The 11,747-nt window shown below is 36.7% G+C and overlaps 2 protein-coding genes across 2 annotated transcripts; one reads left to right on the forward strand and one right to left on the reverse strand.

Annotated features, from left to right (window-relative positions):
* Nucleotides 1–561: 561 nt before the first annotated feature.
* On the reverse strand, nt 562–4,543 carry LOC105390396 (V-type proton ATPase 16 kDa proteolipid subunit c). The gene is made up of 3 exons (XM_011561700.3): nt 4,333–4,543; nt 2,323–2,512; nt 562–1,569 (listed from the first exon to the last, which is right to left on the reverse strand). The coding sequence occupies exons 1-3, from the start codon at nt 4,403–4,405 to the stop codon at nt 1,362–1,364; spliced, it is 471 nt and encodes a 156-aa protein (XP_011560002.1). The 5' UTR covers nt 4,406–4,543; the 3' UTR covers nt 562–1,361.
* Nucleotides 4,544–5,626: 1,083 nt separating this feature from the next.
* On the forward strand, nt 5,627–10,724 carry LOC105390387 (tumor suppressor candidate 3). The gene is made up of 6 exons (XM_048625142.1): nt 5,627–5,793; nt 5,931–6,212; nt 8,319–8,456; nt 9,335–9,623; nt 9,962–10,148; nt 10,592–10,724. The coding sequence occupies exons 1-6, from the start codon at nt 5,716–5,718 to the stop codon at nt 10,605–10,607; spliced, it is 990 nt and encodes a 329-aa protein (XP_048481099.1). The 5' UTR covers nt 5,627–5,715; the 3' UTR covers nt 10,608–10,724.
* Nucleotides 10,725–11,747: the final 1,023 nt, after the last annotated feature.

Genomic DNA, 11,747 nt, shown 5'->3' on the forward strand with positions numbered 1-11,747 from the left:
TGTGTAATTATTTATAGTTATTTAATGGATAAAACTGAAACACTGTCAAATTCATAATTTACGTAATTGTTTTCAAAATATTTTATTAACACAATTCATTCAATAACACCAAAAGATTATAACATCATCTCTAACATTAAACCTAAAATAAAATACAATTTACCTAATGTATTTTACTTACCAATTTATATATTCATTCAAACATCATTTCGACTATAGGAGAGCCTGTCTTACGAAATTACACTAACGTGTACTTATTACTTAACTCTACAGGTAACTTAACTTGTATCAATACTGACAACGTGACAACATACTACCTGACAATGTGAGAGAGTTCAGAGTAATGCAACTAGTGTAGCTTCGAGAAACAGGCCCGAGTATACATAATATATTTAAATAGTATATACTTATAGTTCACATTTAGGTATAAGTTGTCAGAAAAGTATGCTGATTAAATATTGTGGCTCCCTTACATTATATGCATAGGACCACGGTTAATATTATAAGCTTTAAAATCAATTAGTTCATATAAAATCGACGAGGAAAATAAAACGCAAACAGTAAAGTAGAAACAAAATAATATGGAATGTACAAATCATGTTTATTTACTGATTCCTGGCAATACAATGTTTGTGACTTGCTTCCCTGGGGAGCACTGACAGAAGTAATACGGATACATGCGTCCACTATAACACTCAAAGCCATAATATCATAGCTATAGATCGTAGCAACAAGCCAGGTTTAACATTCTGAATCAGAGATTGCGCGGTACACAGTACCATTGGGTCAACGGAACATTCATTCATTAATTATTAAGAATAAATTGTTTGGACTTAAATTTCTACTCTAACTGTACATTAGTTCCGCCTTAACGCTAAAATAATCTAAGTGATATCGTGATCGTCAGATAGAATGAACATCGTCCGCGAGGGATACAACGCAAATTAAAATCTGATATGTCGGTACGAGTAACAAAGGTGTTCTTGTCACCGATAAATTTGAAATGAGCCGGCGATAATAAATTAAACATTAATAAATTATGCTGTCATCGCTCGGTAGCTGTTGGTATAATGTATTGAACACTGTAATCATTTCTGTAAAATGGAAATAGAAAAACAATTTATAGAGGCCGCGGCTCAAGCACGGCGCGGCCGCAGCATCGAGGCGGCGCCGGCGGAGCTATAGCGGCCACGTATAAATGATTAACGTTCAAGTACTCAACAAGATTTACTATACAAGAAGGAGGTGTCCCGGGGTGCTACAGCAGGCGGCTACCGGCGACGACTCCCTGTGCGATGAGCAGATTCGAAGCGGCCGTAGGACCCCGGGGCACGCGGCGGGCGAGTGTGCTGTGCAGATGTTTACTGTTTCGTGTAAAGGTAGATGGCGACGATGAGACCGTAGAGACCCAATACTTCGGCGAAAATGAGGATAAGAATCATTCCGACGAATAATCTGGGCTGTTGCGCTGTTCCACGGACACCGGCGTCTCCCACAATGCCGATGGCGAACCCGGCGGCCAGACCCGAGAACCCGACGGCCAGACCCGCGCCCAGGTGGATGAACCCTCTGGAATAGACAAACATACACATGTTATACTTAATTCAGAAAAGGGTCTGTTAATTTTGGCAGTAAGTTAATGCACTTAATATTATATTTGGTACAGAAAGTACATTTTCAATGTGCATTGTTAATTCTGAAACCAGATGCCGTTGCAGATGTTTAAACATGGTAATTATATCAATAAAGTAAACAGCATAAGTTGCATATATGCAACATATTCCAGATATAAGATTGTAACTATACATATAAAAAGGTAGACTAAACTAGATGTTTCTCATAACTGTTCCAAAGATATTCAGCATAAATAATAGCCAGGAAATTGTAGGCCTTGAAAGAGTAATGACATAAAAACAGCAAAGTTACGTAATTTTAGAAATCATGCTATTTCAGTGACAACTAAACTAACACAGTGTCACTGCAGAGATCTTATCAGCTTGTGATTGATAGTGGTTGTATTAACATTCAGATAAAATGTATCTCAAATTATCTATGAAATATTAAACCTTGACTTATTTTGTAGCATGATGATTTAGATGTAACAAGATGTCTACATCTTGATATGCTATCAATTCAGTTTCTACAAGTTGATCATAAGCATGTGTTCAGGTACAAATACAATAATTTAGAACCAATGGTATGCCCTAAAAATACGTGATCATCATCATCACAAACAACTACTGCTAGTCATAGCTACATCCATGACACTCTGGCTTCCTCACCTAAGAATAGGTAAATAAGGCAAATCAAATGAATAATTACCTGTAGAGGGTGTAGTTAGCCGGGGAGTCCAGGGAACCGGCGATCAGGACAGCCACCACGAGCCCGTAGATGGCAATGATACCAGCCATGACCACGGGGATGATGGACTTCATGATGAGCTCGGGCCTCATCACCGACATGGCGGCGATACCCGTGCCGGACTTGGCCGTTCCATAAGCGGCTCCCAGGGCTGGAATAGACAGTAATAAGATATTAAGTCATGGTTTTGTTAATTGCATGAATGCCTAATATGGTCTCTTGGAAATAGTAATTGCTTATGCTTAGTAGACAAATCAAATTGTCTAGGCAAAGATGGAGATTTTGTGGCGCAATCACAGCATAATATGAAAAGAAATAATAATAATGATCATCAGATCATAACTCTGATACTATTGTTAGTGTATATCTAGCAGGATGTTTGATAGTACATAATGTGTAGAAGTTTCTGTAAGTAATGTTTTTGACGACTCTACTCCCAGGGTGTGTTCTAGCTAGACAGATCATCTATGGCTATCTGTTATGCATAGAATATTACACCTATTCTATAATGGCATAGCCCCCTAAATGTGGAGAAGGTTTATATGTAACAGTAGTTATATGAGCCTGGTATTGGGAGGGCTATAGGCTGTCATAGTAATATGAACTATCTTTCTCACATACCTCTCAATTTGCAACATTACAAAATCTTTATCATTCAGTGTAGCAGATGTAGGTACAATGACTAAATATTTTACTTAACTTTATCAAGATTAAAGCCATTTTAATACAGGTACTGTAGATAATAAAATGTAGTGTGTACAGTACATATCAATGAAATGAATGTATTTGATATGAAATTGTTTGTGTGGAGTGTAGATATTAATATAGTTTCTACTTCAAACTAGATTTAAAACCCTAGATTTAAATAAGTAAACTTAAGCAAAATTATAGAAAGATACACACAATAAAGATGCTATGGGGAAGACTATGTTCATTCATGATCCTGTAATTTTGCATAAAATACAAGGAACCCTGGAGCTGCTATACCTCAAAAGCTAGTCTAATACATCAATAATCATTGACTATAAGTTCTGTAATAGTGTTCCTAATAAAGAACTAGAAGGCTAATATTTGGAGAAGTAAGATTGTTTGAGTCAATAGGTTATAGAGGCATGATGCTAGGTCACATGACCTGTCATCAGCTGATCATGTGAGTCAAGTTCAGGGGCTGGAAAACCCCTCATTATTTATAGAAATTGGGTTATTGAACTGATAGGTTACCCACCAACTAAGGCTGAACAGTATTTTGTTCAGCATTGATTATGAACTATAATGACTATGGTGTCAGTCACTGAAATTATTGATGTTACAAGTGCTTCAGAATACAATGAGGTCTTGTGATTCAAGTTACTGCATTTGACTTACATGGAGGATCTTATGAGGGACTGGGTACCCATACAATAAAAGTGAAATGGAATGGATCATCAGGATAACACAGCTTCATTGCTAATATGCTAAATTGGGCATTTGATATACTGCAGTATGGCTTTTAATCAGAGCCTATAAATTACATTGAATGTATGAAGTCAAGTAAAAGGATTCAGTAGTACCAACTTACGAACTTATGTTAGTCACATGATTAAAGCAAGGATTCTTTCTGAGTCATGTCCATTTATTGAACAATCGTGAGTACTTTCCAGCTGAAACAGCTTCATATCATAAATCACTGCGAACAACGCCCCAAAATCTAGTTCATCGCCAACACATTTTAGATGTCATTGATTTCTGCTTCTATAGATGTCATAGTATGTATGTAGTGGCTCGCAGCGGCTATTCCTATATTTAGGATGCCGAAAATAACATTGCTAGTTTCACGTTTTCGTTGAAATTCATCATTCAGCCCACATAACATGCACCAAAACATTGCTATGAAGCGTGATACCAATGAGTCCGGTGGCCGATCCGACAGATCGATAACCAGCCAGACAGCCATTTCCAACAGCACAAACGACAAGAACATGGAATGCATACCACTGAAGATGATGGCAGACGCCGCCCCCATAACTCCAAAGAAGGGTCCATAGATTGGGTTCTCAGCCGACATTTTGGATTTGTTTTGTAGGGTAGTTACAGGTCCCAAAAACTGTGATGACTATCTGCACACACTCACTCCACGGAACTACTTTAGCACAGACAAAAATCGCTCAACTTTTGCCGACTCGGTAGAATGGGTCATATGACGATTGATGTTCAAGGCAGTGCTCGATAAGCTCTAACTTCTCATTGGCTTTGATTTGTCATTTCCGACATGCGCGGCCAATCCTGAGCTAGAAATTTTGTAGCATTGTGACGTATATCATTGACGTGGATCGCTGGCCAGTAAATTGGTACTGCGCATGCTCAGATGGTCATTTTATAACTTTTAATTATTTTTTTATTCTAGAAAAGGGCTTATTACTAGCATTAATAATAATGAAAAAACAAAAAAATATATTTAGATCTTATATTATATACCAAATGCTGTAAAACATTGTAAGTACATAATAAAATAATTAAAAAGACGCTTTTTCGATATAAGGTTAGTGTTGCCACGGTAAATAAATAATTAGAAAACTCACAGACTAAATAGAAAAGTGATATTCTGTGTGGGATTGGTGGAATGAAATGAATGTCCAATAATATGTGAATAACTTTTACCTTCCTAATTTTATTTCAAAAATGTTTGTGTTGAAAATAAACATATGTTATTATTCAACTCCTTTAATATTTTATTCGAGATTAGTTGTGTTTTTAGAATTTACAGAATACAGCGCGTAATTTGACAATCAGAGCACAGGTACGGTCAGGTGCAGAGAAACCTGACCCCCCTCCTATAGTAACAATGCTTCTGAGAGGGGTCAGGTTTATCTGCCCCTTACTGTACAAAGTACAAGTAAGGTACTCTGAGGGTACAAGCAAGGACTTAAACAAAGTCCTTAGGTACAAGTAGACCCATTGAGTGCTGAGTGCCATAACCCATGGAAGTAATAAGTAGGTATTAAGCACAAAGCAAATACAAACAACAAACATATGTACAACATACAATATGTATTTGCTTTGTGGTACTAAGTAATTTATTACTTCCATGCCATAACCACAAAATGGCAAATGGCTTAGCTTAGGCCTAAACACAGCAGTCACGTACTGCTCAAAATAATAATGTCGTGGCGTGGTTCACTCAAAGTTCAGTCAATGATACCCACAGAATAGTTTGTAAATAGTGGCTGGTGACGTGGTTTTTGTCTTTGACACTTAGATTGAATGTCAAACGAACGTCATCAACGTCAGTCAATTGTCAGTTCGTTGTGTTTTGGATATTTTGTGCAATTTGTGTTGTGTTGGCAAAAAAATAGATTTAAACATTACTCCATCAATATGAAATTAAAGTGTTTACTTTTATTTCTTGTCCTCCTTACCTACTATGGAGGAGAAGCACAGAGCCGAGCGAAAGGGGTATGTATTTGCTTACACAAGTCAGTTGCAAAACTTTATAAGCCGGCGTTTCGTTCATAAATTGCTTGTTATCTTTCCTAATTAATTAACCTCACCTTACACCACTCGTTACTTATGAAAACGTTTCCACGTTACAGCTAGAAGAGAAGCTGCAGCAGCTGAAAGACCTAACAGCTAAGAAGTCAGTGATAAACCTGAACCTGAGTAGGTTCAAAGAACTGGTGAAGGCCGCTCCGAGAGACTACTCCTTCATAGTGATGTTCACGGCCATGGCGCCCGCGCGGCGCTGCGCCATCTGTCAGTACGTGTACGACGAGTTCATGATTGTCGCCAACTCGTACCGGTATTCCCCAGGATTCAATGACAAACTGTTCTTCGGTATTGTGGACTTTGATGAAGGGTCTGATGTCTTCCAAATGGTAAGTGCTATTATAATGGTATTTTTTATATGAATAAAATCTAAATCAGCTATTCTTATTCGTAGTTTGAGTACTTTGTTTAGTAAGTACTAGTGATGTAACGAATGTGTGTTTTTGGACATTCGCGAATGCGAATGCGAATGCGAATATCTGATATCGACATTCGCGAATGCGAATGCGAATATTCAGTTTGTGTAAAAATTTGGCGTCATTTGTATGGTTTGGTGGCAGTCTATAGAACTGAATGAGGTACTGAGGCGCATTCCGAATCAGACTATCCAATACTAGTCGCAGTTTTTTTTTGAACACTTACACTTTATTTCGCTCCGTAACCGTTACGACATCTTAACCTATCCTGTAACTGTTCTGAGGGCGACTTACACGAAACATTTAAACGTAAGGTAAACCCATTTTTTGCAATAATTAAATAAATAAAAAATTAAAAACAATTTAACAAAATAAACTTGATTAACATATTCTCCATTTATGTTTAAATATTTATCAACAAATAAATCATCAGATTAAATCAAACTTCTTTACGGAAACTATCATTTTCGAAAACCTCTAATGTGGGCCTTAGGGAAGGGAAGGGTTCTTAGGAACATAGGCACTTATCATGGCCCGATAATAATCAAGTAATTTATAAATTCTATCAAAACAAAAAAAAAGTTTTTACTTAAAACTTTAAAAAAATATGAGCTTCTTTGTTAATTAGTCAATTACTTACCATCGTTTTTGGGCGTAATAGTACGGTGGGCTATCTTAGGCTGAGCAAAACTAAATCTACCTTCAATACAAAAGTCTGTAATGATATTAAAATAATTAAAAGGTTCTTCTGTTATCCTAACAATTTTTTAAAATAAAAATAAGTTTTTTTTACAAATTCTCAAAAATAAAAACAATGCTTCAATATTTTGGTGGGTTTTAATAGGTTTATAAAAAAAATTGTATTTTGGAATTTTTATTTATTTTATAAGTGTTTAAACTGGAAAGTAGGTACTTAAGAGACCGTAACTACGCTTAAAGTTTAGTTTCAGTGTTTGAATATAACATAATAATAAAAATATAGCCGTAATCACTCATTGTCTCTTTCATGTTCCAAAGAAAACATGATATTGTATAGTCCTGTAAGGCCCGGGCCATCTTGGTAACGCGTGTGGTGGGCCTTCATAGGAACTTTTCACGGCGACAAGAACTAATTAAATTGAATGAAAATCAACAAAGAATACAAACAACGCTAAGCTTCTTCAGAATGCCCTTGGACCTACGAAAGTCTGTATCGGAAAAAAAACGAAATAAGTTTGTTATTTTAAAGAAATAATAAAAAGCAAAATAACACTACTAAAAAGTATGTAAACATTAGGTTGTAAATCGTTTTCAACTTATCCGAGCGTTTAGAAGGTTAACTTTTGTAAGTGGGCCATTTTAGGAATAGGGCCATCTTTGGCGCACGTACCTTATTTAAATCTATGGCTGTCTTGCTGTGACATTATTTTGTCAAAATACGCTTTTTGATTGTTTAAAGAGTAAACATAAGTTTAGGTCTTTTGAAACTATTAACTACCTATATCTAATGTTTCATTTTCGAAAGTAAATAAATATGATAAAGTAGTAAGACTTGTAATGTGATTAAGATAGTGACTTGTAATAAAAAGATTACTTACCTACTTATAGACGAATAGATTTTGACTTTGCTAACCTTTTTTAACCATTATTTTCAAATAGTTTTTTTCTAAAAAGTACCTATTGATATTCGCAAAAATTCGCACAAAATTTTGCGAATGCGAATGCGAATGCGAATATCCAAAAAAGTGCGAATATTCGCTAATGCGAATGCGAATGCGAATATTCGTTACATCACTAGTAAGTACAGTCAGCTTAATAAGATTTTTGCATCTTATCAAATCCAACTTCAAATTTCCAATGTTATCAAATAGACCTGAATGTATTTATTCTATAACATAATAATTTCTAATATATATTAGATTGGCAAAAAGGTATGCATGTAGCTGATCCCACAAGTTTCCTAATAGCCCTTAGCATATAAAAATAGTAAAATAAATGAAACAATATATCTTATAAATATGTCTTCCTTCAATGTTTCAGTTGAGGTTGAACTCAGCACCAGTGATCAGACATTTCCCGGCCAAGGGCAAGCCCAAGCCCTCAGACTCCATGGACTTCGAACGCGGAGTGCAGGCCGAGTCCATGGCCAAGTGGATCCAGGACAGAACTGATGTGCAGGTAAATATCATTCTACTAACATTGCTAAGATGAAAATAGGTTAAGTATGGATGATGGATGGATGTTTTTTTAAAAATGAATTTGGTGTGTGTTGTGTCCCATAGAGATACATAGAAACCACTTCTCCACTTTCCACCTTTTTTATATGATGATGATGATGAATTGATAACCTTAAGTAAAGAGATTATTTATAGGTTTTCAAAACTACATATTTCTTTATAATAATGGAGCTAGAATCTGGAATCTTCAAATCTTCAATTGCATCTGTCCTGTACTTAGTTTATTTATAGTGTCATTGTCAGATGTACAATGCACAGGAAACCTATTTTCCAATCAGATATAAAATAATTGTATGCATTTAATGTCAAGGCAAGCATAATTTATTCATCATCATATTTCATTCAACAAAGTTAAAGAAGTAACAGACCTTGGTTTACTAACTTAGGTTCACCAATTTGTCTGATTTTACCATCAGCTCCTCATCATCCACTGCTAGACATATGCCTCTCGCTAGGAACGTTACAACACTGTCCTTGGCCTTGCTCATACAGCCACTACTGCTTGCTTTGTGTAAAGTCAAACACATTTGTGGTCTCCACTTGAGAAATCATTAACTTTTTTCTATGTCCTTGATTTATATTATAAGGGCTTAAACCAAATTCTCTCAACATAACTACTCATAGTATAACCTACTAATCACATGGGGGTTGCAGTGGGTTGACATAGGCTGATGACATGTCATGTTTGCAAAATAATTCTATTCTATTCTCTGTGCTGTGTAGGTTCAGGTTCTTACACCCCATAAGTACCTGGTTATCTCGAGTGAAACCTTTGAAAAAAAAAAAAAAATTATAAAAGCAATTAAAAAAAACTTTCAGATCCGAGTATTCCGTCCACCAAACTACTCCGGAGCGTTTGCCTTCGCCCTTCTCTTCATCCTAACTGGCGGGTTCCTGTACATCCGCCGCAACAACCTGGAGTTCCTCTACAACAAGCAGATGTGGGCCATCATCGCCGTGTTCTTCTGCTTCGCGATGGTCTCCGGACAGATGTGGAACCAGATCCGAGGGCCACCGTTCTTCCACAAGGGACGGAACGGACCGGTGTATATTAACGGCGGCTCCCACGGTCAATATGTGCTGGAGAGCTACATTGTTGCTCTTTTGAGTATCCTTTTAAAAACACTACACTGTAAAGTCAGTTTATTTTTTATAAATTCTTCTGGTCCAATAGCTGCTATGCTGTGAATTTGGAAAACTATATATTGATGTATAGCAGGCGAAGGCTTTCTGTCCGATGTAACTATGTTAAATCCGCTCAACGCAACTAAGAAACAAGGGTACGTTGCTCTGTCGGTATACACTCCTTTCTACTCCTATTACGTAATGGCATCTCAACTTCAAAACAGAAGTATCCTCTAACCATTCTTAGTTCATCTGTGTGTGCTTTATTTGGCATCTAGTTATTCTATTCTATCACCATAACTTCCTGAACCGCACCTCCAGACGGCGCAGTAGTAGTAGGCATGATCCTGATGATCGAGGCGGCGGGCGGCGCGCGCGGGGACCAGCGACCTACAGCCGACGGCAAGAGCCGCCGCTTCACCGCCGTGGTGGGGCTGGTGCTGGTGTGCGTGTTCTTCTCGCTGCTGCTGTCCGTGTTCCGGGATAAGACGCAGGGGTATCCTTACAGGTGAGCGAATAGGGTTTTAGTGAGAAGTGGTTCTGAAGGCACCGAAATTAATTTTTCAGAGTCGGTATCAATGTTTCGTTCATTTGTTTATTTCGTTCGTTCATTTGATTATAGATTAGGCGAGCGATAGGGATGGTTAATTTTTGCATAAATGTATGTGTAGGTAACTAGAGAGACGACGCTAATTTTGCAAGAGAAAGAAGTGCCAGATTTTACAAAGCATTTTTTTGCCTAGTGTTAGCGATATTTCCTATTCTTTATTAATTTAGGGATACCTACCAGGTAAAGTGTAACTTTCCAACTTTTATCCGTTGTAAAGTTAGCGTTGTCGGACTCTATAAGTGTACTAACGAGAAACTTAATGTAAAAGCTTGTTGTAGCTATTTTTCTTCCTATGGACATAACTTAAAATGTTTAACGTTTTGTTGTTTTCATTGTTTCAGCTTCCTGTTCAAATAAGAAGCTGCTTCGAAGCAATATTATACATAAGATGTGAGTGAATGTGTTTTAATACAGTGATTATTTAATTATTTGTTGGATACAATTAGCAACACCTAAGTAAAAAATATGTTTTTATTTAAGCACTTCATTATTGAATTTGAGTGTTAATAAAATAGGATTTAATATAAAAAAACTATTTAATTTGTTTACCTACTGTAAAGCCGAGTATAATAATTCATTTTACTATACTATAAAATTATGTACGTTTAACGTAAGTATATCCTTTTAAGATAACATGATCGGGGTGTGTTGGCTCTGCAGTGTATGAACACACACACACACACGAAGTATGAAGACCGCTATGACCTATGTCTATGACTCCAACAGTATTCACACACAAACAGCTGACAGACAGGTACACACATTTTTGTAACTACCCAACGTACTCTATCCAGTAATTTAATTATCATGCAATAATGGATATTGCAGTTTCTTAACCATATTTTATCAAAATCTGTTCAGCCGTTCCATGTTTCGCGAGTGTTGAATTTCGGGGGTTATCGTTGGTGAGGTTATTTTACTCTGTGCTTAGAAGCACTTCAATCCGCCACGTATACCCTACACTATCCTGTAGCCCTATGCCGCGCCAAAGGATACTGTTTCACTTTCTCTGTGCAAGGATCCTCAATACATCAACATGTTGAAGAACGAGGGGTAAACTGAAGAGGAGATGCCTGGCCGGACAGCAGTTCCTGAAAGGTTAGTCTTATTATTTATTTTCCTTTTTTGCACATTGACTTTATAAATACATGACTATATTAACTACTATTTTATAGATAGCCTTTTCCTCAACAACGACGTTAAATAAAAAGTTATTATTGTAAGGAAAATGCCAAAGTCATGACTGAAACACCTGACACACCTTTAAACAGTGAGAAGTGGGTAGAAAGATCTCTCACAAATTAATGCATTATTAATTAATAATCACAAAACCGGACGCACCCTATCCGAAATAGAATCACTTATTTTCCAAAATTCCGCCCCTATATACCAGTATACAGAATGATACAGACTTATAAGTTTATGCTGTTGCCGCTAGATGGCTCTAGTTAACAAAATGGCCGCTCCATTTTTGGCGCGTAAAACGGCCCTTGATGA

Source organism: Plutella xylostella, chromosome 13 (assembly GCF_932276165.1).
Source record: "Plutella xylostella chromosome 13, ilPluXylo3.1, whole genome shotgun sequence".
NCBI classification, from domain to species: Eukaryota; Metazoa; Arthropoda; class Insecta; order Lepidoptera; family Plutellidae; genus Plutella; species Plutella xylostella.

Coding starts and splice junctions, on each gene's coding strand:
- LOC105390396 (XM_011561700.3), bottom strand. CDS start 4,405: ATGTCGGCTGAGAACCCAATCTATGGACCCTTCTTTGGAGTTATGGGG. Junction 2,513..4,332: donor GTCTGCCATCATCTTCAGTG/GTATGCATTCCA, acceptor TGTCTATTCCAG/CCCTGGGAGCCGCTTATGGA. Junction 1,570..2,322: donor GCTAACTACACCCTCTACAG/GTAATTATTCAT, acceptor TGTCTATTCCAG/AGGGTTCATCCACCTGGGCG.
- LOC105390387 (XM_048625142.1), top strand. CDS start 5,716: ATGAAATTAAAGTGTTTACTTTTATTTCTTGTCCTCCTTACCTACTAT. Junction 8,457..9,334: donor AGGACAGAACTGATGTGCAG/GTAAATATCATT, acceptor AAAAACTTTCAG/ATCCGAGTATTCCGTCCACC. Junction 9,624..9,961: donor CTACATTGTTGCTCTTTTGA/GTATCCTTTTAA, acceptor CCGCACCTCCAG/ACGGCGCAGTAGTAGTAGGC.